At 41.2% G+C, this 23,511-nt stretch overlaps 1 protein-coding gene across 1 annotated transcript in view; it reads left to right on the forward strand.

Annotated features, from left to right (window-relative positions):
• Positions 1-23,511, forward strand: part of LOC130296428 (delphilin-like) — a 132,719-nt gene that overhangs the window by 94,511 nt on the left and 14,697 nt on the right. The window contains exons 9-14 of the mRNA XM_056547927.1: positions 1,992-2,103; positions 2,591-2,681; positions 3,272-3,358; positions 7,089-7,241; positions 21,200-21,329; positions 21,433-21,465. Of these exons, the coding sequence (XP_056403902.1) occupies positions 1,992-2,103; positions 2,591-2,681; positions 3,272-3,358; positions 7,089-7,241; positions 21,200-21,329; positions 21,433-21,465 (606 nt within the window). The remainder of the gene's footprint in view (positions 1-1,991; positions 2,104-2,590; positions 2,682-3,271; positions 3,359-7,088; positions 7,242-21,199; positions 21,330-21,432; positions 21,466-23,511) is intronic.

A 23,511-nucleotide genomic window follows, 5' to 3' on the forward strand; every position in this document is an offset into this window, starting at 1 on the left:
ACTCTGTCGAGGAAATTCCTTGACAAGAGGGTCCTGTCTTCCCATTTCCAGAGGCCATTGGCGCTCAAGGACTGCCCAAGTCAGGATCTGGAGGTGGGTTTAGAGCTTTTGAATTCTATCAGGATCCCCTTGAAGTTTTGGGACTTGACTTGGCGCTGCTTCCATGGGAAACTGTGTGTGAGGGACAATCTGAAGTGCAGGAGCTCTGATGACCGGGGATGTCCCCGCGAAGAGTGTGGAGGCATGCTGGAAAGCATGGAGCATTTTCTGCTTCATTGTCCCTTTAACACAGAGGTTTACACCAGGGTGGGCGCTTCCATTGGTTGGCCTCGGCTGGCCAGTCTCTCCTATGCGGAATGGGCCTATGGGGCATTCAGAAACCTTGGAGGCTGGGACCGGTGCACTTTATTCCTAGTCAGCTCAGTGGTTAGGTACTACACGTGGAACGCACGGTGTTTAGTGTCGACGCAGCGTAAAATCCTCCCTGTGGATGTGGTGGTTAGGAACATTCTCGGTGACCTGGTGAAGGTGCGTTCTCTAGAGTACGAGAGGCTGGGTGCTGGCAGGGCCTCTCGTCTATGGAGGGGCTCTGCCTTTAAAGTGCCTTAGCCTGTTGTCCCCCCCTGGTGGTGGGCTGATGCTGGCACATTAGTCTTTTTGTTTTGAGCAGTTGGTTTATGGTAATATAGGGCTTGCAGGCACTGAACTTGAGCTTTAGGGGTTTGTTGTTTGGCTTATAGTGTTATATGTATTTGTTATTGTATTTATTTTTGTAGTCTATTTGTATACTTATGTATTGTATATATTGTTAGTCTGTGTATATTTTATGTAATGTATATATTGTATATATTGTGTGATGCCACCTGTGGTTTGGGTTTAGTTTAGGTTGGGTGGTGGGTTAAAAAGGGGGGAGGGGGTTTGTATGGGACTTTTATATATACAGAAAATCCTGGACTGGTTCATGGACGTCTGGTAACATATACTGGGGGCATGGGATGCGGGACCAGCTCAGGGCCAAAAAAAAAAAAAAAAAAAAAAAAAAAAAAGTGGTGTTATTTTGTTTGTGTTGGTTTTTATTATTTTGTATATATTATTATTGTTGTTGTTGTTATTCTTTTTGGTATATTACTGGTATTGGGTTTTTGGTATTGCAACTGGGCCAGGAAATTCACATTTAGCATTAGTGTATATTAGTGTATATAGTTTATTATTATGGTATGGGTATTATGGGTATTATAGGAATCTGTCTTTTGTAAATATTGTATATATTTGTTTGTGTGCAGGAATGAGTGTGGGGTGGACCGGTGTTGTATTTTATGCTATTGTGTTGGTTTTATGATCATTATATTGATATGTTCTGTCGGATATGATATGTTTATGTTTTGTAATTTTTTTATTGTTATGTTTGAAATTTTAATAAAAGATCTACAGGATATAACTCAGGATCAGAATAGGATAAGTAATGTAATGTATGTACACAGCCACCCCACCAGCAGAATAGTGAGTACTGCTCTGGAGTATAATACAGGATATAACTCGGGATCAGTACAGGATAAGTAATGTAATGTATGTACTCAGTGACTCCAGCAGCAGAATGGTGACTACAGCTCTGGAGTATAATACAGGATATAACTCAGGATCAGTACAGGATAAGTAATGTAATGTATGTACACAGTGACCTCACCAGCAGAATAGTGAGTACAGCTCTGGGGTATAATACAATATATAACTCAGGATCAGTACAGGATAAGTAATGTAATATATATACACAGTGACCCCACCAGCAGAATAGTGAGTACAGCTCTGGAGTATAATACAGGATGTAACTCAGGATCAGTACAGGATAAGTAATACAATGCATGTACACAGTGACTCCAGCAGCAGAATAGTGACTGCAGCTTTAAAGTATAATACAGGATGTAACTTATGATCAATAAGACAATGTATCCGCATATCCTATGTTCTCAGAGAATATTTGATTCCTTTTACAGATATAATTTTGAAACGCTTTCACATGGAGCCAGAGAAGCTGAAAGAGAAGTTGCTGATCATACAGGAATGTAATGGTGGGTTATCGGATGAACATCTAACCCACCTCAGAAGGTAAGTCCTAGAATTAGACCTAATGTACCCACTTCTGTATAGTAGTTTCCTGCCATGTAACAATTGTATTGGGGGGTTTCCCTATTTTGGCACATATCTTAGAAAGAGCCCATACAATTTCATAGGGACCTGTTGGTTACAGGGTCCAGCTCAGTCTCAGGCGGTGGGCGAGGGGAATAAGCTCAGATAGGCTAATAGAATACAATGATGTTGGTATCAAGGCTCTAGTTTGCTTTTTCTATGAGAAACATCTTTAATAATGATGGAAGTTTAGGTAAAGTAGTTGGGATTGGCAAAATATTGGCTAGAAATATAGAAAAATGGGATATAGTGGGCAGAACAGGTAACCCCAGTATATAGAGCCCTTCGTGCTACATAACATCAACCCAGGTAGCTTATATACCTATGCACTCTATATGAATCACAGGGCCCAGTGGAGCGTGAGCCTACCCACTGGATATGTCATACTCTTTGTGTTTTCTTATAGATATGTTCCAACAGCCAAAGATAAAAGCATGTACTTACAGTATAAAGGTTCCCCCGCAGAACTACACATTGTGGATCAATTTATGCTGCAGGTACGGAGACATTTATACATTATGATTCTATGGTAACAGATGGCAGAAGGTGAGACAGATTTGTTACTTTAGTCGTGGTTGATAAGACTGTAACAATATGAAGACTGGCCACAAAGCTGCCAGAGCTGTCAGCATCTCTTAAATCTGTTGGGTGATCATCAATATGCCGTAGCTAGCTCTCATAAAGGTGTTACCCAACTTTCCTAGATACCTGAATGGGCAAAGAGATTTTTTTTCAGGGTGTAGGGCAACATTTAGCTTAAGATACATATTAATTCTGTGAATTGCTAGTCCAGCTCTATGTTATTAAAGCCTCTTCATTGTGTTGCAGTTCCGACATCATTTGAAAGCCCTCTGCTTGCAGTTGGGGAATGGAAATATTCTTTTAATCTAAAGGCTGGTAGACCAAACAGACTTTCTCCTTGGACAATATTAGGGAATATCCTTTGTCTTGGAAGTCCAGAGAAGACTCAATGAGTTCTGGATTCCTCTTGAAACATGACAGGGTTGATCTAGCTGAGGGCTATACTCATCTTAGGTGTCATCCCTTATCACACTTTTCTTCTTTTAATAGTCTCTGCTTTTTACAGATGTGCAAAATCCCTGATATTTGCTCCCGACTTGATACTTTACTTTTAATAAGAGAGCTGCCCACATATATGAAAGACCTACAGCCGGTAAGTGTGAAAAGGGCAACTTGGGCTTTTGTATAGGGGCCCTGGTAATAAGGGGCTTTCCTGCTCCTCAAGGGAAAACTACCAACACAGACATACAGCTATTTCAGTAACTTCCTTATAAGAGAATGTTGATTGCTGCCTAGACATGCAGGGTCACCTCCCCTTAATACACTGTCTGGATATTTCAGCAGGTGTGGTTGGAGACCAACCAAGACTCACATCTATTAGACATTCATAGTATATCCTGTGGAAATGTCATAGGTTTCTGTGCTAGGAATGCCCCTTTAAAGCTTTACTGTCAAAAATTTTCAAAAAATGTTAACATGTCACACAGACATGTAGAAAGTTTTGATTTGTCAGGTCTTAGTCCTAAGACCTCACCAATCTCTGGATACATAAATGACAGTAACACTTTAAATAGGCACTGTCAGATATAAAAACTTTTCACATGTTGTAAAGCATGCAAAACCAATAGGTTTTGCAGTTGCTTTCATTAGAAAACTTTGAGTATTTCACATTGAAAAAGACAGTCAAACAACTGCCCCCCCCCCCCCCCCCCCGCCTGCTTGGACACATACTAGTCCTGCTGTGTCCATGCATCATCACCTATGTCATGGACACACTTCCTTGATTGACAGCTGTGAGTGCAGGGCTCACAGCTGGAGGAAAAATCCTCCCACTGTCAGCTTGTGTCCCGCTAGTGTCAGTGAGGACAAGCTGGGAGTTGTAGTTTTGCTAATGCTGGGGGAGATGTGAGCAGACAGCATACTGAGGGAGGGGCGGAGACCTGCACAGTGAGGCCACGCCCCCTCCCTTTGAGAGGGATTCAGACTAGTGAGCTAAATTTAAAGTGTAATAAATAAATAAAAGGTGCTAGACATATAAGAATTTGATGTACATGGTCAAGATTAGGTACTGAGTGATATATAAAAAAAAATGTTTTTGTTGGAACCTACAGGTACGCTTTAACTCCTTGGGGACGGAGGGCGTACCTACAGGCCCTCAGCCCACTCCCTTTCTATAACATGGGGCCACGCCGTGGCCCTGGGTCATAGTGGGTCGGACCCGGCCTCTAACCATTGATCGCGGTGCCGCGCGCTATTATCCCTTCAGATGCGGCTTTGAAAGTTGAACCCCGTGTCTAAAGTGAAAGTAAAGCACTGCCGGTTAGCTCAGGGAGCTGTTTGGGATCGCTGCGGTGAAATTGCGGCATCCCGAACAGCTTACAGACAGCTGGAGGGTCCATACCTGCCTACTCACTGTCCGATCGCCAAATGACTGCTCAGTGCCTGAGATCCAGGCATGAGCAGTCAAGCAGAACCATTGATCAATGGTTTCCTATGAGAAACCATTGAACAATGTAAAAGATCAGTGTGTGCCGTGTTATAGTCCCCTATGGGAGCTATAACACTGCAAAAAAAAAAAGTGAATAAAGATCATTTAACCCCTTCCCTAAGAAAAGTTTGAATCACCCCCCTTTTCCCAATTAAAAAAAACAGTGTAAATAAAAATAAACATATGTGGTATCGCCGCGTGCGGAAATGTCCGAATTGTAAAAATATATTGATAACTAAACCGTATGGTCAATGGCGTACATGCAAATAAATTCCAAAGTCCAAAATAGCATATTTTTGGTCACTTTTTATATCATGAAAAAATGAATAAAAAATGATCAAAAAGTCCGATCAATACAAAAATGGTACCGCTAAAAACTTCAGATCATGGCGCAAAAAATTAGGGGTCAGAAGATGACAATTTTAAACGCATAAATTTTCCTGCATGTAGTTGTGATTTTTTCCAGAAGTAATACAAAATTAAACCTATATAAGTAGGGTATCATTTTAATCGTATGGACCTAAAGAATAAAGATAAGTTGAAATTTTTACAAAAAAATTTACTGCGTAGAAATGGAAGCCCCCCAAAAGTCACTAAATGGATTTTTTTCTTCAATTTTGTTGCACAATGATTTTTCTTTCTGTTTCACTGTAGATTTTTGGGTAAAATGACTGATGTCATTACAAAGTAGAATTGGTGGCCCAAAAAATAAGCCATCATATGGATTTTTAGATGCAAAATTGAAAGGGTTATGATTTTTAAAAGGTAAGGAGGAAAAAACGAAAGTGCAAAAACTGGAAAACCCTCCGTCCACAAGGGGTTAAAAGCAGCGTCCTGCTGTATATAGGATTGATTACAATGGACATTTGCTGAGATCTGTAGGGACCCCATTGTAAATCAATGGGAATTAAGAAAACACCTTTCCATTATGCATGGTAGCTAACACAAAATCTGTTGTTGAAAAAGGGAATGTAAAGCCTTGTCTGCGCCCATTAGTTTATCATCCATGATCAGTCTCTAACAGCCAGTGATTTTTTGCCCAATTCATTTGCAATTGTTATTCAGTGCTGTATTGTAGTTTTGCACTGTGTCCCCTAAAATCTAAAAGTATGGTGCCACATTCCCTCATGACCAGTATTTTGGTGCCCTGGTGCTTTATGACTAGCAGCTTGGTGCATCAGGCCCTCATTACTAGTAGTGTGGTTCCCTAGTCCACCAAGACTAGTAGTTTGGTGCCCAATCCCTCATGACTATTAATTTTTTGCCCACGTCCCTCATGACTAGAAGTTTGGTGTTCTGGACCTCATGACTAGTAGCTTGGTGCCTCAGTAAATTATGATGAGTAGTGTGGTGCCCAATCCCTTGTGACAAGCAGCTGGTGCCTCAGTTCCATTATGACTTATAGTTTTGTTCCCTACTGTAGTGTTGAGCGGCATAGGCCATATCCGAATTCGCTAATATTCGCGAATATATGGACGAATATTCGTCATATTCGCTAAATTCGCATATTCGTAATATTCGCGTTTCATTTTCGCGTATGCGAAAATTAACATATGCGAAAATTAGCATATACAAAAATTATTATAAGTGAAAATTTGCATATGCGAAAATTTGCATATGCAAGTTTTTGCACGCCAGTCTCACACAGTAGTATTAGAGCCTTCTTTACACCACACAAGCTGGAAGCAGAGAGGGGTGATCACTGTGATGTGTACTGTGAAAAAAAAAAAAAAAAAGAAAGAAACGAATATTCGTAATTACGAATATATAGTGCTATATTCAAGAATATTCGCGGATTCGCGAATATGCAATATTCGTGAATAAAATTTGCAGTGCGAATATTCGCGTGCAACACTATTCCCTAGTCTCTAATGTCTAGTAGTTTTGTGCCGCAGTCCCTCATGACAAGTATTTTGGTGGCACAGACTCTCATGACTAGTAGTTTGGTACCGCAGTCCCTCATGACTAGTAGTGTGCTTCCACAGTCCCTCATGACTAGCAGTTTGGTTCCTCAGTCCCTCATGACTAGTAGTTTGGTGAGCAGTCCCTCATGACTAGCAGTTTGGTTCCACAGTCCCTCATGACTAGCAGTTTTGGTTCCACAGTCCCTCATGACTAGTAGTTTGTTGAACTGCTCCCTAACTGACCAATTCTAAAGTTAGGGGACACTTTTAAGACCTATCAACCATATTTGTGCAATTCTTGTTCCCGATTTATCTTCCTGCCCTAGCACCTCACCCTTTACAATGTTCTACCATATTTCTTCCCATGTGGAAATAATTTCCAACATTGCTCTGTACTCCAACTAATTCTATCACAACTACAATGTACAACAAATGAGCCACATTTTGTAATCTATAATGAATAGAAGGTAAGGGTGTTTTTATATTTGCAGCTCATAGCACAGAAGATCAAAGCTTGCAAGCAGCTGCTCCTCAGCAAGGCCTTCCCCGCAGTACTCGCTTACATCCTGGCCATGGGTAACTTCCTCAACGAAACTACAGGCAAATTGAAAGCCAAGGGCTTCCAGCTCTCCACCCTACCAAAAGTGAGTATGATACTTAACTCTTAACTTATCTCTGGGTATTTGAAGTTTTCTTAGATTGTGATATTATATTACCCTAAAATTTTATTGTAGTTGATAACACATCGACCCCTCTCCCACTGTATGGACAATAAGTTTATTACACTTATCAGCACTCTGTGATTTATAATCTCCACCCATCTCATTGCTGGACATCTTCTTCCTCTTTTCCCATCAGCTTGTCCAGATATAATTGTCTTTTCTAAAGATTTGTGTTTTCCCATAATTTGTTCATAGTTAATTGTGATCATTCAGGCTTCCTGTAGAAGGTTGGGTTGGTTGTGGTCAATAATCTACTTGTTTGTTATTTTATATCTACCATCTTCCCAAAATGATGATTCTGAAGTCACCCCTCCATCTATACAGAACATAAACACATCCACTTAGATCTTATTGCTGATCTGTTATGTGCTTACAGTGATTCAGGTTCATCCCATAAGAAATAGATCCTAGTCAAAATGCATTGGCCTAGATTTATCACTCAGAGAAAAGCAGCAACCAATCACTGCTCATCATTCATTTCTCAAAATAAGCTGGGATTGGTTGCTATATGTCTGAGGTGAAAATCAGGTGCATTTTTTTCTTGGGTGGATTGGTAAATCTGGGTCATTGACTTCAAAAGAAGTTGAATTCTGGTGCAGCTCTGGTGTCCATTACTATGTAAGAGCATGGGCCCTTCATAGGACCTTCTCATATTCTGGCAGGCCAGTCAGACCTTGCCAACAAGTAGATTCAAAGATGACAATACCAGTCTTATCTTACTTTGTCGTGTTCTTGAAGAGCTAAAGATAACCCTATAGACCAGACCATTCTGAACTATTCTGCTGGATCTCCTGCCACTGTTTTGATGTTCACTGGATCCCTACTGGTCACAATTTCCTTGTCCTGATCTATACACAGAGGAAATGAAGCTAGTCACTCACCACAAGGGGGATCTGCCTCAGACAGTGACTGACTGAGAGGGCATTTCCAGCCATTTCCCATGTGTTAAGACAGGGCCAGAAAGTAATGAACAGCAGGAATGCTCCAGTACCATGACTGGTAAATTTTGTGCCCCAGTCCCTCATGACTGGTAGTTTGGTGTCCCAAACTCTCATGACTGGTAGTTTGGTGTCCCAGACTCTCATGACTGGTAGTTTGGTGTCCCAGACTCTCATGACTGGTAGTTTGGTGTCCCAGACCTTTATAACTAGTAGTTTGGTGTCTAAGTCCCTTATCAATATTATTTCTGGTGCACTAGTCTCTCATGACCAGTCTTTTGGCTGGGTATAAACAGAAAAAAACACACAAAAAACAGCTTCCCAATCCCTTGCTGTTGTTCCAGTGCTCATTGGGTTCCTACCGATTACTTCTTCCTAGCCCTACACTTGGGGAAATGGATTCGTGTTTCAGAGAAATGGATTTGTGTTTTTCTTTAACCCAGCCAAGCCTGCAGCACAACCTTTTGGACCTTATCCCACTAATAAAAAAAAAAAATATATATATATATATATATATATATATATATATATATATATATACACACACACATATATACAATATATTTTTGTAATGGAAAATCCTTATAGTATCCTGAGTCAAAGTTTAATCAAATGTTTTATGGTTTTCATTATGTTTGGTTAATTGACATATTATAGACCACCACCAAGAAAAGATGGACACATGTAGTATCAGGTTAAAGGATGTCCATTGACCTGGTCTCACATTAAAAAATTCCACCAAAACTCTACACTATGTGCAGCCCCGGACCATGAAGACTCGATGTAACATACATGGGGCCTATTAACCTGTGCACGGGACAAGTCAATTTGCAATTCTGCATGAAAAATCCAAGTGAGCACCTGGAAAAGACACTAGGAGCAGAGAGATGAGGCATCGGTACACAAGTTTGCTTTTTCTGAGGTGCCGTCTCCTTCATAATACATCATTATAAGACGTTATCACTGTCTTTTATATCCTTTTATACTTGTTTCTGGGCCCATAAGTGATCTATATGTGGTGAAGGTGTGATGAGGGCAGATGTTGTTACCCTAGGGGCAGAAGGCATTAACTCCTTGTATTTGTGACACCAGGGCGTGGTTTAACCTCTTCACCACCCGAAGGTATACCGCTAGATCCTGGGCTAGGCACGGGGCAAATAATGACTCCAACGCCAATTTACAGAACAACGGCAGCTTTACTGAGGTAGTCAGGTGTAACTGTCTTGACAGTTCAGTTAGGCACAAGGAGGTGACCAGTGACTTCAGAGACTCTAGGGCTCGCTGGTACATATAGTGGATTTGGACAAATTGCTGCAGGCCCACGCTGACTTGATACAGACTGACCTTCACTGACTTGACTTGACAGATTTCACATTACCAGGTTTTGACGTTCACTTGTGGGGTAACGGATTTGTGGAAGCGTGGCTGCGTGGTAGGCTTTAGGCCTCCTCTGGACACCAGAAACTCTCTCTCTCTAAGGACTTGACCTTGCTGCACCCAGTAGGGAACTATACAAGAGTGAACTAGCTTCTCCCAGGGTTTTCGTGAGGGAGACACCTTCCTTGGTTGCAACACATGACAACAGTATTTAAAGGCATACAACCATATATACACATTACATTAGATAACATAGGTGCTTATTAACTATTTAGGGAACATAGGCTAAAGGAGGGCCCAGAGGTCACTGAAATAGAGTCACCTGACAGGGCAGCAATAGTACAGGGGTGCAACTCCTGTACTGGGCCAGCACATATACAAATAAAAACAAACCAGTGAAACAAACACTTTAAAAGAAAGGAATAAACACCTTACAGGAACATTGAATGCATTCTACCAATATCTTCTAGTAACCATAAAAATATGGTATATATTTTTGGAAGGGAAGGGAGGGGAGTAAAATATACTGAAAACTGAAACATCTAAAGTGAAAATGAAAGATCTTCGGTAACTCAGAGGGGCTCACGGTTCCTTGAGCTAAAATGGCAGAGGAGTGTCCCCTTACCAGTGTTCAGCGGCATAGGCCATATTCGAATTCGCGAATATTCGCGAATATATGGACGAATATTCGTCATATATTCGCGAATATTCGCATATTCGTAATATTCTCGTTTTATTTTCGCATATGTGAAAATTTGCGAATGCGAAAATTAACATATGCAAAAATTAGCATATACAAAATTAGCATAAGGGAAAATTTGCATATGCGAAAATTCGCACACCAGTCTCACACAGTAGTATTTGAGCCTTCTTTACACCACACAAGCTAGAAGCAGAGAGGGATGATCACTGTGATGTGTACTGTGGAAAAAAAAACAAAAACGAATATTCGTAATTACGAATATATAGTGCTATATTCACGAATATTCGCGAATTCGCGAATATGCGATATTCGCGAATAAAATTTGCATTGCGAATATTCGCGAGCAACACTACCCCTTACCTGCCTCCTGCTGCCAATTGCTGCTCTAACTGATGTAGCGTGGGCTTGGCCAGGCTATATCAGTGGATCGCAAATTACACTGCATAATGCTATTCCATAGGCATAGCATTATACAGTAAATGCAATCTAGAGACTTAAAAAGTGTAAAAAAAAAAACATTAAAAGTTTCTAAAATTATTTAAAACCCCCTCTCCTATTCAATTATAAATTTTTTTTGTTAAATGAAAATTGGCTGTGTCCTCAAGGCGTCCTTACTTTGGCTCTTGCAGCAACAAACACCTTGTGAATTTTTTTATCATGGGAATGGACAAAAACAATATCCTTTTTCTTACTGTACTTATGGCTGCCACTCTTGGTGTATGGTGGTCTATTTCCCCTCCCACCTTATGTACTTGTTCTCTATCATAGCCCCTCACAACAAACTTTTGTACGATTTTTTTCACCTATTTTATTTCTCTCACCTGTCAAAGTCCTATGTCCGTATTCTTATTATATGTGGTCACAAAGAAACCCCACTTTACATAGCACCTGGTCAACCACGGTAACCTTCTACATATGCATGTATTAATAAACACGGTCTGTCATTTCATTCTTCTTGGTCACACTATTAAATATGAATAAAGCCGAGCAAAATTCATGTCCAGAACAAAGAGATGCCCGAAATTCACTTCCATAGGCATCAGTTTAATACATTTTAAAAAAGCTTGTATTTACGAGTCAATAAGTGATTTATGGCCACGAGGCGATTGTATCTGTGCGTATCCAGAACCTCAGTTATATGAGTTCTAACGCCTCATTCATCACTAAGAGAAATGCCGACCAAATCATATTTTACCACTGCGCTTCCCTATGGAGTCACCACAAAATCATTAAACACCCAGGATTAAAGAACATCACAATATGTAACATCATGGAAGTGGAAGATCAGAGGCTGAGGAGAAATATTCCCAATGTAAAGCTCAGACCTAAGCCAAGGAGCATTACTAAAGAATCAATGATACAGCAGCCGTGCATACCACACAAGACCCAAAATATATATTCCTATCCATCAGAAGCAGATATATATGTGTGTATATATATATATATATATATATATATATATATATATATATATATATATATATATATATATATATATGTATTGCTATTGAAAAAGAGGTAGATGAGTACCTCAAAACACGTCTAGCCTCTATCACCTGTACCCAAGTATTGGCAAACCCGACGATCTTTACCATCATCCATCGGATCGCAAGAAATTTACCGGAGCACACTTCCGGGGTTGTACGCATCCAGCCTGCCAGCGGACGTCTCCCCAGCAAAAACCTTTTTCCAGCAACCAGGCTCCAGGACATTGCTGGTAAGAGGCACAGTGTGCAAAATCCCCAAATCCACTCAAAACTTTCCCTGTGCCGCCAGGGTAGAGTGGTCCACATTTGAGTGGCGCTGCCTCATGCACCCACAGGATTACAATTAAGATACTATCTATATCCTACTCACCAATCTCTATCCCTGTATAGTAGAGTAGAGTGGGACACACACAAGGAAACTCCAGCTCCGCAGAGCGCATTGATTTTAACCCCTTACCAACACGCTGCCACATGCAGTATCCTGAGAAGATACAAGCTATACAGAGACATCGCTACTCAGACTATTTGTATGGTTAAATACAAGGCACGATCTCCGTACATATATCTATAAGCGATACAGACTATTTGCCACACTGGGATACCAGCACTTTTTTACCCTGTATATTATATGTCTATTTTATTTTACTTTATTTCATTGTATGAATATTTTATACATTCACTACCTTGCTTATCATGGTGAGTCCGATGTAAGGGCCCTACAAAGGACACCACAAGCACTATCATTGTAATAATAAATTGTTTTTAATTAATTCACTGGATCTACATAATTTTTTACATATATTTTATATACACCTGTGGTGTCCCAGTACCGCATTTCATACGGTACTCATTTATCTATGGGTCCCCGTAGCTAGAGTCCCTATGACTTAGTAATCTCTGTTAGTCAGTCCGCCCCTAGTCCCCTCTATTATACTATATAGATTTCTAATTTGTCCATAAAATAATGTATATAGTATTATTTCTGTATATAAATGGTTAATTACCTGTTTCTATTAGCGTTGCAGGACCTGCAGGTCATGTGACAAGGTGAACTCTATGGTTTTAGCTTAAGGACCTTTGGAGGCCCTCTTACGTCAGTAATCCCATCACACCATGTACTGGTGAATGGCAGACGTTCGGACCAATCAGAATCGCCACGCCCCCTGCCTATATAAGGGAGCGGCGGCCATCTTCTCGCTCTCTTTCTCCTGGCCCTTGATGAGAGAAGACCTATATCGCAGTTATCGCAGTGAGTTAGGCCTGAGCCTTGCGGCAACGGCTGAATGATCTAAATTATAGAGTGTGTCATCCCCTAAACACTCTGCAGTATCACCGGACCCAATATTTCCCCTAAATCCGGACAGATCTGCACATCACTCCCTAAATTCAGAGACTGCAAGTTTAATGCAAGGTCCGCAACTTCTGCCAGTCGCTAAGCAACCTAAGACCTGTTATATAAGACTGTTACTACGCATTGGATATTGCAAGCACTGCAGTAAAGTTATTCAAGTTCAAGTTAAATCTGCTTGTGGACCTTCAGTCATTTCATTGCACCTATCGCTTCTGGGAAGGGCGGCGATAGGCCGATACACAGATTCAGCATACCAGCCCTCACCCTGTCGTCACGAGTGACAGGGTTAATATTAACCCCTAATATATCAACATCATACCATCCCTACCATACACCCCCCAAGGGCTACCACAATCAAGCCCAGGCTTGAGGAAAGTGTACCCCCACTTTATATATATATATATATATATATATATAAAATAAAACTCTGCGTGTGTATGTGTATGTGAAGATATTTAGTTAATACTTGGTACATATGCTTCTTATATGTAAAATAAAAATATAGGATATTAATAAAACCCTAACCTACCACCTTACGTTTTTTTGTTTTTTTGTCAGAGGTCCCATGCAAATCCATAGGACTTCTGGTACCTTACTCCATACGCTCCAATCTGCATCTCTGGATGAGTGCGTTATGTCTGGCTTGCAAGCCACACCTCTCCTGTAAGCCACACCCATATCTCAATACCATGCCCCTACCTGAAAGCCCCACCCCCTTCGATTTTCAACTTGTGTGTCGGTCCAGCTTGCAAGTCAACCCCACTCCCACAAATCCATGCCTCCTTTTATTTCCGGCCTACAATCTCTTCATCACAACTCAGCCCCACCTGAGGTTGGGATATGAAGTTGGGATATGAGGTTGGGATTTGAGGTTGGGATATGAGGTCGGGATATGAGGTCGGGATATGAGGTCAGGATATGTGGATGAGATATAAGAATAGCATATGAGGGCTGGACACATGGTCAGGATGCAATGTCAGGATACGAGAAGGGCATATGAGGACGGAATATGAGGATGGGAGCTTCTTCCAACGTTGCTTTTCATCTCACAAGGATTACTTAGGAAAAATATGGCTATGCCAGGTAACCTGCTAGTATTGTTATTAATATTGAGCAGTATTAGAACAGTTATATTCTTGTACACAGGATGCAGTACTATAGTAGTAATATTCTTGTATATAGAGGACAGTATTATAAAAGTTATATTCTTATATATATGGAGCAGTATTATAACAGCTATATTCTTATGCACAGGAGGCAGTATTTTAGTAGTTATATTATTGTACATAGGGGCAGTATTATTGTAGGTATCGATGCAAGTAGAAATTAATGGACGGGTCACTCTCCATGTATCCGTATAAAAGCTGAATTCTTTATTCTCTTCATTACATGAACATGGGTAGTGCAGACAGGTGGGGAGGTTGAGGTGAGATGCGGGTTACAAGAGGCAATTATAGTAGGTATATTATTTTACATAGGAGGCAGTAACATACTAACATAGTAACATAGTTCATAAGGTTGAAAAGAGTCCATCAAGTTCAACGTATATCCCTAATGAGTCCCTACTGAGTTGATCCAGAGGAAGGCAAAAAACCTTCATACTAGAGGTAAAAATTCCTTCCCGACTCCAAATATGGCAGTCAGAATAAATCCCTGGATCAACCTTCTATCCCTATAAATCTAGTATCCATAGTAAACTGCTCAAAAAAAATCAAAGGAACAGAAAGTTAACACATCCTAGATATGAATTAATGAACTAATCGTATGAAATACTTTTGTCTTTACATAGTTGAATATGCTGACAACAAAATCACACAAAAATTATCAGTGGAAATCAAATTTATCAACCCATGGAGGTCTGGATATGGAGTTACACTCAAAATCAAAGTGGAAAACCACACTACAGGCTGATTCAACTTTGATGTAATGTCCATTAAAACAATTCAAAATGAGGCTCAGTTGTTTTTGAGGCCTCCACATGCCCGTATGACCTCCCTACAACGCCTGGGCATGCTCCTGATGAGGTGGCGGACCTGGACTAAAGCATCCGCCAACTCCTGAACAGTCTGTGGTGCAACGTGGCTTAGGTGGATGAAGTAAGACATGATGTCCCAGATGTGCTCAGTCGGATTCAGGTCTAGGGAACGGGCAGGCAAGTCCATAGCATCAATGCCTTCCTCTTGCAGGAACTGCTGACACACTCCAGCCACATGAGGTCTAGCTTTGTATTGCATTAGAAGGAACCCAGGGCCAACCGCACCAGCATATGGTCTCACAAGGGGTCTGAGGATCTCATCTCGGTGTTCTGTGCAGCCCCCCAAAAAAATGCCACTGTTACACACGTTGCTCCGGCCACTTGCGCTGGCCGTGAGCGCATTTCCCCGCTCTCCCCTGCTGCTGACGTGGGCTGGGATTCACACGGTGGGACGCACCCCCATGCGAATGCCAGCCCATCACTTACCACACTCCTCCTCCACTGCCTCTTAGCTCCGGCGCACGTGTCCCCCTCTCCTAGGGCACTCGCGCGCCCAAGTTTTGAAATTTAACACCTTGGGGACGGAGGGTTTTCCCGTTTTTGCACTTTCGTTTTTTCCTCCTTACATTTTAAAAATCATAACTCTTTAAATTTTGCACCTAAAAATCCATATGATGGCTTATTATTTTGCACCACCAATTCTACTTTGCAGTGACATCAGTCATTTTACCCCAAAATCTACGGCGAAACGAAAAAAAAAAAATCATTGTGCGACAAAATTGAAGAAAAAATTCCATGCTTCTACGCAGTAAATTTTCTTTATTCTTTTCTTTAAATCTTTATTTTGTAGGTCTATACCAATAAAATCATTCCCTACTTATATAGGTTTGATTTTGTCGTACTTCTGGAAAAAATCATAACTACGTGCAGGAAAATGTATACGTTTAAAATTGTCATCTTCTGACCCCTATAACTTTTATAATTTTCCGCGTACAGGGTGGTATGTTGGCTTATTTTTGCGCTGTGATCTGAAGTTTTTAGCGGTACCATTTATGTATTGATCAGACTTTCTGATCACTTGTTATTCATTTTTTTATGATTATAAAAAGTGACCAAAAATATGTTATTTTGGACTTTGGAATTTCTTTGCGCGTACGCCATTGACTGTGCGGTTTAATTAACAATATATTTTTCTAATTCAGACATTTACGGATGCGGCAATACCACATATGTTTATTTTTATTTTAATTTACACCGTTTTTTTTTTTATGGGAAAAGGGGGTGATTCAAACTTTTATTAGGGAAGGGGTTAAATGATCTTTATTCACTTTTTTTTCACTTTTTTTGCAGTGTTATAGCTCCCATAGGGGGCTATAACACTGCACACACTGATCTTTTACATTGATCAATGGTTTCTCATAGGAAATCATTTATCAATGATTCTTCCGCTTGATTGCTCAAGCTCATGCCTGAATCTCAGGCACTGAGCAGTCATTCGGCGATCGGACAGCGAGAGGAAGGTAGGGGCCCTCTGGCTGTCCTGTAAGCTGTTTGGGATGCCGAGATTTCATCGCGGCGATCCCAAACAGCCCCCTGAGCTAACCGGCAATGTCTTATATTCACTTTAGACGTGACATTCAACTTTGAACGCAGCGCCTAAAGGGTTAATAGCGCACAGCACTGATCGCGGTGTCGTGCGCTATTAGCCACTGGTCCCGGCCGTTGTTAGAAACCAGGCCTGACCCACCGTGGCCTTGCGTCCCCAGCAGGTTAAAGGGCCAGTACGCCCATAATTATGTGCAACACCTGACACACTTCTATAAGTCCCTGTACCTCCCACACTTCCCTGCCGGATCTTCAGTGCCCCTGGCCTGAGATAAAGTGTTCCCAATTGTCTGTGGCCTTGCTGTGTATTTTGACCCTTCCGCTTCGTTATTTGACCACGCACCTTTTCTGCCTGCCTTGATCTTCTGCTAAGCCTGACTCTGCTAAGTCTGCCTCATCCTTCTGTACCTCGTCTTTCCCAGTTACCTGTGTGGTCGAGTCATACTGGGGGTAGCGACCTAGGTGTCGTCTGCCACAGCAAGCCCATCCTGCCTTGCGGTGGTCTCTGGTGAAGACCAGCGGCACCTTAGACTCTGCTCCCCGATACGGCCCGTGTCATCAGCCACGCAGATCGGAGGATCCACATCCAGCAGCGTTACTACTACTACCGTGAGTGTTACAGCTACCCCACACTATTACTGACCCACCGCGAAACCGGTCATGCTGAAGAATGTTGCAGGCAGCAGAACGTTCTCCATGGCATCTCCAGTCATGTCTGTCACATGTGCTCAGTGCTTTAATCTGTGAAGAGCACAGGGCACCAGTGGGGAATTTGCCAATCTTGGTGTTCTGCAAGGTGTTCTGCAAGGTGCCAAATGTCCTGCAAGGTGTTGGACTGTAAGCACAACCCCCACCTCTGGAAGTCGGGTCTTCATACCCCCCTCATGGAGTCTGTTTCTGACCGTTTGAGTGGACACATGCACATTTGTGGTATGCTGGAGGTCATTTTGCAGGACTCTGGCAGTGCTCCTCCTGCTCCTCCTTGCACAAAGGCGGAGGTAGCGGTCCTGCTGCTGGGTTGTCGATCTCCTACGGCCTCCTCCACGTCTCCTGATGTACTGGCCTGTCTCCTGGTAGTGCCTCTATGCTCTGGACACTATGCTGACAGACGCAGCAAACCTTCTTGCCACAACTCGCATTGATGTGGCATCCTGGATGAGTTGTACTACCTGAGCCACTTGTATGGGTTGTAGACTCCGTTTCATGCTACCACTAGAGTGAAAGCACCGCCAACATTCAAAAGTGACCAAAACATCAGCCATGAAGCGTAGGAACTGATAAGTGGTCTGTGGTCACCACCTGCAGAACCACTCCTTTATTAGGGGTGTCTTGCTAATTGCCTATAATTTCCACCTGTTGTCTGTTCCATTTGCACAACAGCATGTGAAATTGATTGTCAATCAGTGTTGCTTCCTGAGTGGAAAGTGTGATTTCACAGAAGTGTCATTGACTTGGAGTTACATTGTGTTGTTTAAGTGTTCCCTTTATTTTTTTAAGGAGTGTAGTTATATTCTTGTACATAGTGATAAGTATTACAGTAATTATAATCTTGTATATAGGGAGCAGTATTACAGTATTCTATTAACTTTTTGTACATAGATGTAAGTATTATAGTAGTTATATGCAAATTCATATAAAAAAACAACATTTAGTTAGCAGGATTTAATAGCAAAATATTATGTCATCAAGAAAACATGGGGAGCTATAAGATGAGACCAACTCTTGGAAGTGGATCTTGCTCTACATTTAGTCTAATCTACCAAAAACGACGTTTTTAGAGTCTACCTGTTGTGTTTGATTCAGTAACAACAGCTGGACATGGACAGATGTTTGATACCAAAGTATTGATGGGTATGATGGGTAACACACTGGTTTAGGTAAAATGTCTCAAAACTTTTTACAATCTTTAATGTAAATACAGTGCATTGAAGCAGAGATAGATGTGATGAGTAGTTGTGTTTGAAGCGTGAGGAGATCTGTGCTGTGGCCCCTCATATCCTTATCTAACAGAAATATGAAAAGATAGTTACTGCAGACTTCAAACAATCTGAGAAGCGGAGGAGCTGCACGTGTAAAAGGTAATTAAGCATAAATTATTCTTGCAACAAGCCATCAACCAGCAGGAGGCAATGTACTCTATTACTGGGATTACAAAATTAAGTTTAGCAAATGTTTTATCCAGATCCTCAAGTAGAAAACTCAGGATGGTTGATATCAGGGCATGTTGGATGAGCACCAGCAGTAAGTCATGGGTTAATTGGGTTAATAAGGCTCTTGCGCTACAAAAAACGGTGCAGGTTTTTATAATGCTATTTTAGACAAAAGTAGAAAATATTATAGTACTGCCCCTATGTACAAGAATAAAACTACTATAATACTGCCACCTATGTAAATTAATGTAATTACTATAATACTGTATCCTATGTACCAGAATATAACTATTATAATACTGCCTCCTGTGTACAAGAATATAACTTCTATAATACTGCCTCCTATGTACATGAATATAATTACTATAATACTGTCTCCTATGTACAAGAATATAACTATTATAATACTGCCTCCTGTGTACAAGAATAATACTGCCCTTGTGTACAAGAATAAAACTACTATAATACTATATTCTATGTACATGAATATAATTACTATAATACTGTACCCTATGTTCAATAATATAACTACTATAATACTGCCTCCTATGTACACGAATATAATTACTATAATACTGTCTCCTATGTACATGAATATAACTATTATAATACTGCCTCCTGTGTTCAAGAATAAAACTACTATAATACTGCTCCAATGTACAAGAATATAACTACTATAATAATGTATCCTATTTACAAGAATCTAATTACTATAATACTGTCACCTATGTACAAGAATATAACTACTATAATACTGCCACCTATGTACATGAATATAATTACTATAATACTGTACCCTATGTTCAATAATATAACTACTATAATACTGCCTCCTATGTACATGAATATAATTACTATAATACTGTATCCTATGTACATGAATATAACTATTATAATACTGCCTCCTGTGTTCAAGAATATAACTACTATAATACTGCTCCAATGTACAAGAATATAACTACTATAATAATGTATCCTATTTACAAGAATATAACTACTATAATACTGTATCCTATTTACAAGAATATAACTACTATAATACTGCCATGTATGTGCACAAATATAACTAGTATATACTGCTTCAATGTACAAGAATATATCTACTGTAATACTGTCTCCCATGTACAAGAATATAACTACTATAATACTGCTTCTGTGTACAAGAATATAACTACTATAATACTGCCTCCTATGCACAATAATATAACTACTATAATACTGCCTCCTATGTACATGAATATAATTACTATAATACTGTCTCCTATGTACAAGAATATAACTATTATAATACTGCCTCCTGTGTACAAGAATAATACTGCCCTTGTGTACAAGAATATAACTACTATAATACTGCCTCCTATGTACATTAATATAACTACTATAATACTGCCACCTATGTAAATGAATATAATTACTATAATACTGTACCCTATGTTCAATAATATAACTACTATAATACTGCCTCCTATGTACATGAATATAATTACTATAATACTGTATCCTATGTACAAGAATATAACTATTATAAAACTGCCTCCTGTGTTCAAGAGTATAACTACTATAATAATGCTCCAATGTTCAAGAATATAACTACTATAATACTGTATCCTATTTACAAGAATATAACTACTATAATACTGCCTCCTGTGTTCAAGAATATAACTACTATAATACTGCCCTGTATGTGCACGAATATAACTAGTATATACTGCTTCAATGAACAAGAATATATCTACTGAAATACTGTCTCCCATGTATAAGAATATAACTACTATAATACTGCTTCTGTGCACAAGAATATAACTACTATAATACTGCTCCTATATACAAGAAAATAACTACTATGATACTGCTTCTGTGTTCAAGAATATAACTACTATAATACTGCTCCAATGTACAAGAATATGACTACTATAATACTGTATCCTATTTACAAGAATATAACTAGCCCCCTATAGTTCTGTTTTTAGTGTGTTACTGCCCTGTACATATAGCATACTGTTTAGATACATAGTTTCATTTACAGTAATAATATGAGAATGTTCCTGTCTTGTTGGGTGAGATTCTCTTTCTCTTCTGTTGTGATCTGTAGACGTTATATGAGGACACCTTATACTCTTCTCATAATAGACATAGTGATGGGGAAGGCTCCGGGGATGTATAGATCACTCTTAGCAGAGGGCTTCTATCTGTCATGCTGTACTATAAGTGATGGACTCAATCTTCTCTAATCCTTGCATTACTTGTGGATTGATCGCCCGCTTTGTCATATTACCTCTGTGTTCTGTTGGTAGATGTCCCAGCTGGTGAGTAAGGAGAGGAGCTTCACCTTCCTACATGCCCTTGTGGAGCAGATCTTATTACAGGAGCCTGATTTGGCAAAATTTTCTCAGGAGTTGACAGAATTTGAAGCCGCTCCTGGTGGTAAGCAGAAAGAAAATATTATTCAATCGCATTCATAAAATCTCAGGCCAAGTACAAAGTGCATTGATTTAATGCCTCCTCTCTGTATTCATTTCTCCTCCAGCTTCCGTCAAAGGGTTGAACGCAGAGGTGGACGGTATGTAAGAACAGGTTGCCTGTGTTTTTCTCCTGGCAATGGTCCAGGCAAAATAGTCATCAATGACTGGTGGTGAAGGGGTGCATAGAAAGTCTGCAATGGCATTACCTAGAGGGAAAAAAGGCCCCTAGTCACCTTCCAGATCAGCTTTATACCAATTTACCCTTTAGACATGGTGGTTGAGTGCCTCTATTTACTTTCTCTGATACGCTATACCCTACCTATAAAACAGGAATTGGAACCTATACCCTGCCCTTGGCCATATGGATATTTAAAAAAAAGTCATTTGCAGAAAATAATCAACTGCCACTATATTTGTGATACCAAAAAAATAGGGCTATGCAACTATAAGTCAACAACTGGTGTGTTGCTACAATAGATAAACTCCCATAAACACACCACACCAGAACAATGAGTAAAAATAAATGTTAATCTTTATTAGACATACATGGTTAAAAACATTAAAACAAGGGACAGCAACAAGACAGACAAATCATGGCTGCTCCATAGGTGGGTAATTGGCAATGTGCAAAAAAATTGGGCAAAAATACAAAAAATAAATACTATATTAAAGTGACTTATGCAATCTATAAGGCTGCCAAAGTGCAGCATAAAGTAGATATAAACAATGTAAACACTTCAATATGTAAACAGTAAATATTATAGCCACAGCCAAATAATATTGCACATAACATAAAGTGACACAATGAAAGGGGGCAGAACAATAGAAAAGCCTCCACTTATCTGGCATTGATGATTGTCACGATTCGGCTTACGGGTTGTGGATCCGCTGTGTCAGCGAGGGATTGGCGTGGACCGTGCTAGTGGACCGGTTCTAAGAGGCTACTGGTTTTCACCAGAGCCCGCCGCAAAGCGGGATGGTCTTGCTGCGGCAGTAGCAACCAGGTCGTATCCACTAGCAACGGCTCAACCTCGCTGACTGCTGAGAAGGCGTGGGACAGAAGGACTAGGCAGAGGCGAAGGTCAGACGTAGCAGAAGGTCGGGGGCAGGCGGCAAGGTTCGTAGTCAGGATGGATAGCAGGAGTTTAGGTAACACAGGCTTTGGACACACTAAACGCTTTCACTGGCACAAGGCAACAAGATCCGGCCGGGGAGTGCAGGGGCAGTGATCAGATATAGTCTGGGAGCAGGTGGGAGCCAATTAAGCTAATTGGGCCAGGCACCAATCATTGGTGCACTGGCCCTTTAAGTCTCAGAGAGCTGGCGCGCGCGCGCCCTAGAGAGCGGAGCCGCGCGCGCCAGCACATGACAGCAGGGGACCGGGACGGGTAAGTGACCTGGGATGCGATTCGCGAGCGGGCGCGTCCCGCTGTGCGAATCGCATCCCCGACGGCCATGACAGTGCAGCGCTCCCGGTCAGCGGGACCGACCGGGGCGCTGCGGGGAGAGAGACGCCGTGAGCGCTCCGGGGAGGAGCGGGGACCCGGAGCGCTAGGCGTAACAGTACCCCCCCCCTTAGGTCTCCCCTTTTCTTTGTCCGGTAACTGCCTCCCCTGGGATGAGGGCACCGGGAAAGAATGGAGGGTTTCCTCAACGGCAGGCAGCACAGCAGGAGTGGGAATGGGGAGGGAGGGCAGAGGGCGAAGCCTGGCACGGGGCAGTGTGACACCAGGACGGGGGCCATGAGGAGGCACTAAGGCTTGCCTGACGGGACTGGGAGGGGGGGAGAGGCACTTCCTATGGCAGGCAGAGTCCCAGTTCTTGATCTCCCCGGTGGTCCAATCAAGGGTGGGAGAATGAAGCCGGAGCCATGGCAGACCGAGGAGGACCTCAGAGGTACAGTTGGGAAGGACGAATAACTCAATCCTTTCGTGGTGGGGTCCAATAGACATCAGGAGGGGTTCTGTGCGGTAACGCACGGTGCAATCCAATCTGACTCCGTTGACCGCGGAAATGTAGAGCGGCTTGACGAGACGGGTCACCGGGATGCAGAATTTATTCACAAACGACTCCAAAATAAAATTCCCAGAGGCACCAGAGTCCAAGCAGGCCACGGCTGAGAGGGAGGAGTTGGCTGAAGGAGA

Source organism: Hyla sarda, chromosome 12 (genome assembly GCF_029499605.1).
Source record: "Hyla sarda isolate aHylSar1 chromosome 12, aHylSar1.hap1, whole genome shotgun sequence".
NCBI classification, from domain to species: Eukaryota; Metazoa; Chordata; class Amphibia; order Anura; family Hylidae; genus Hyla; species Hyla sarda.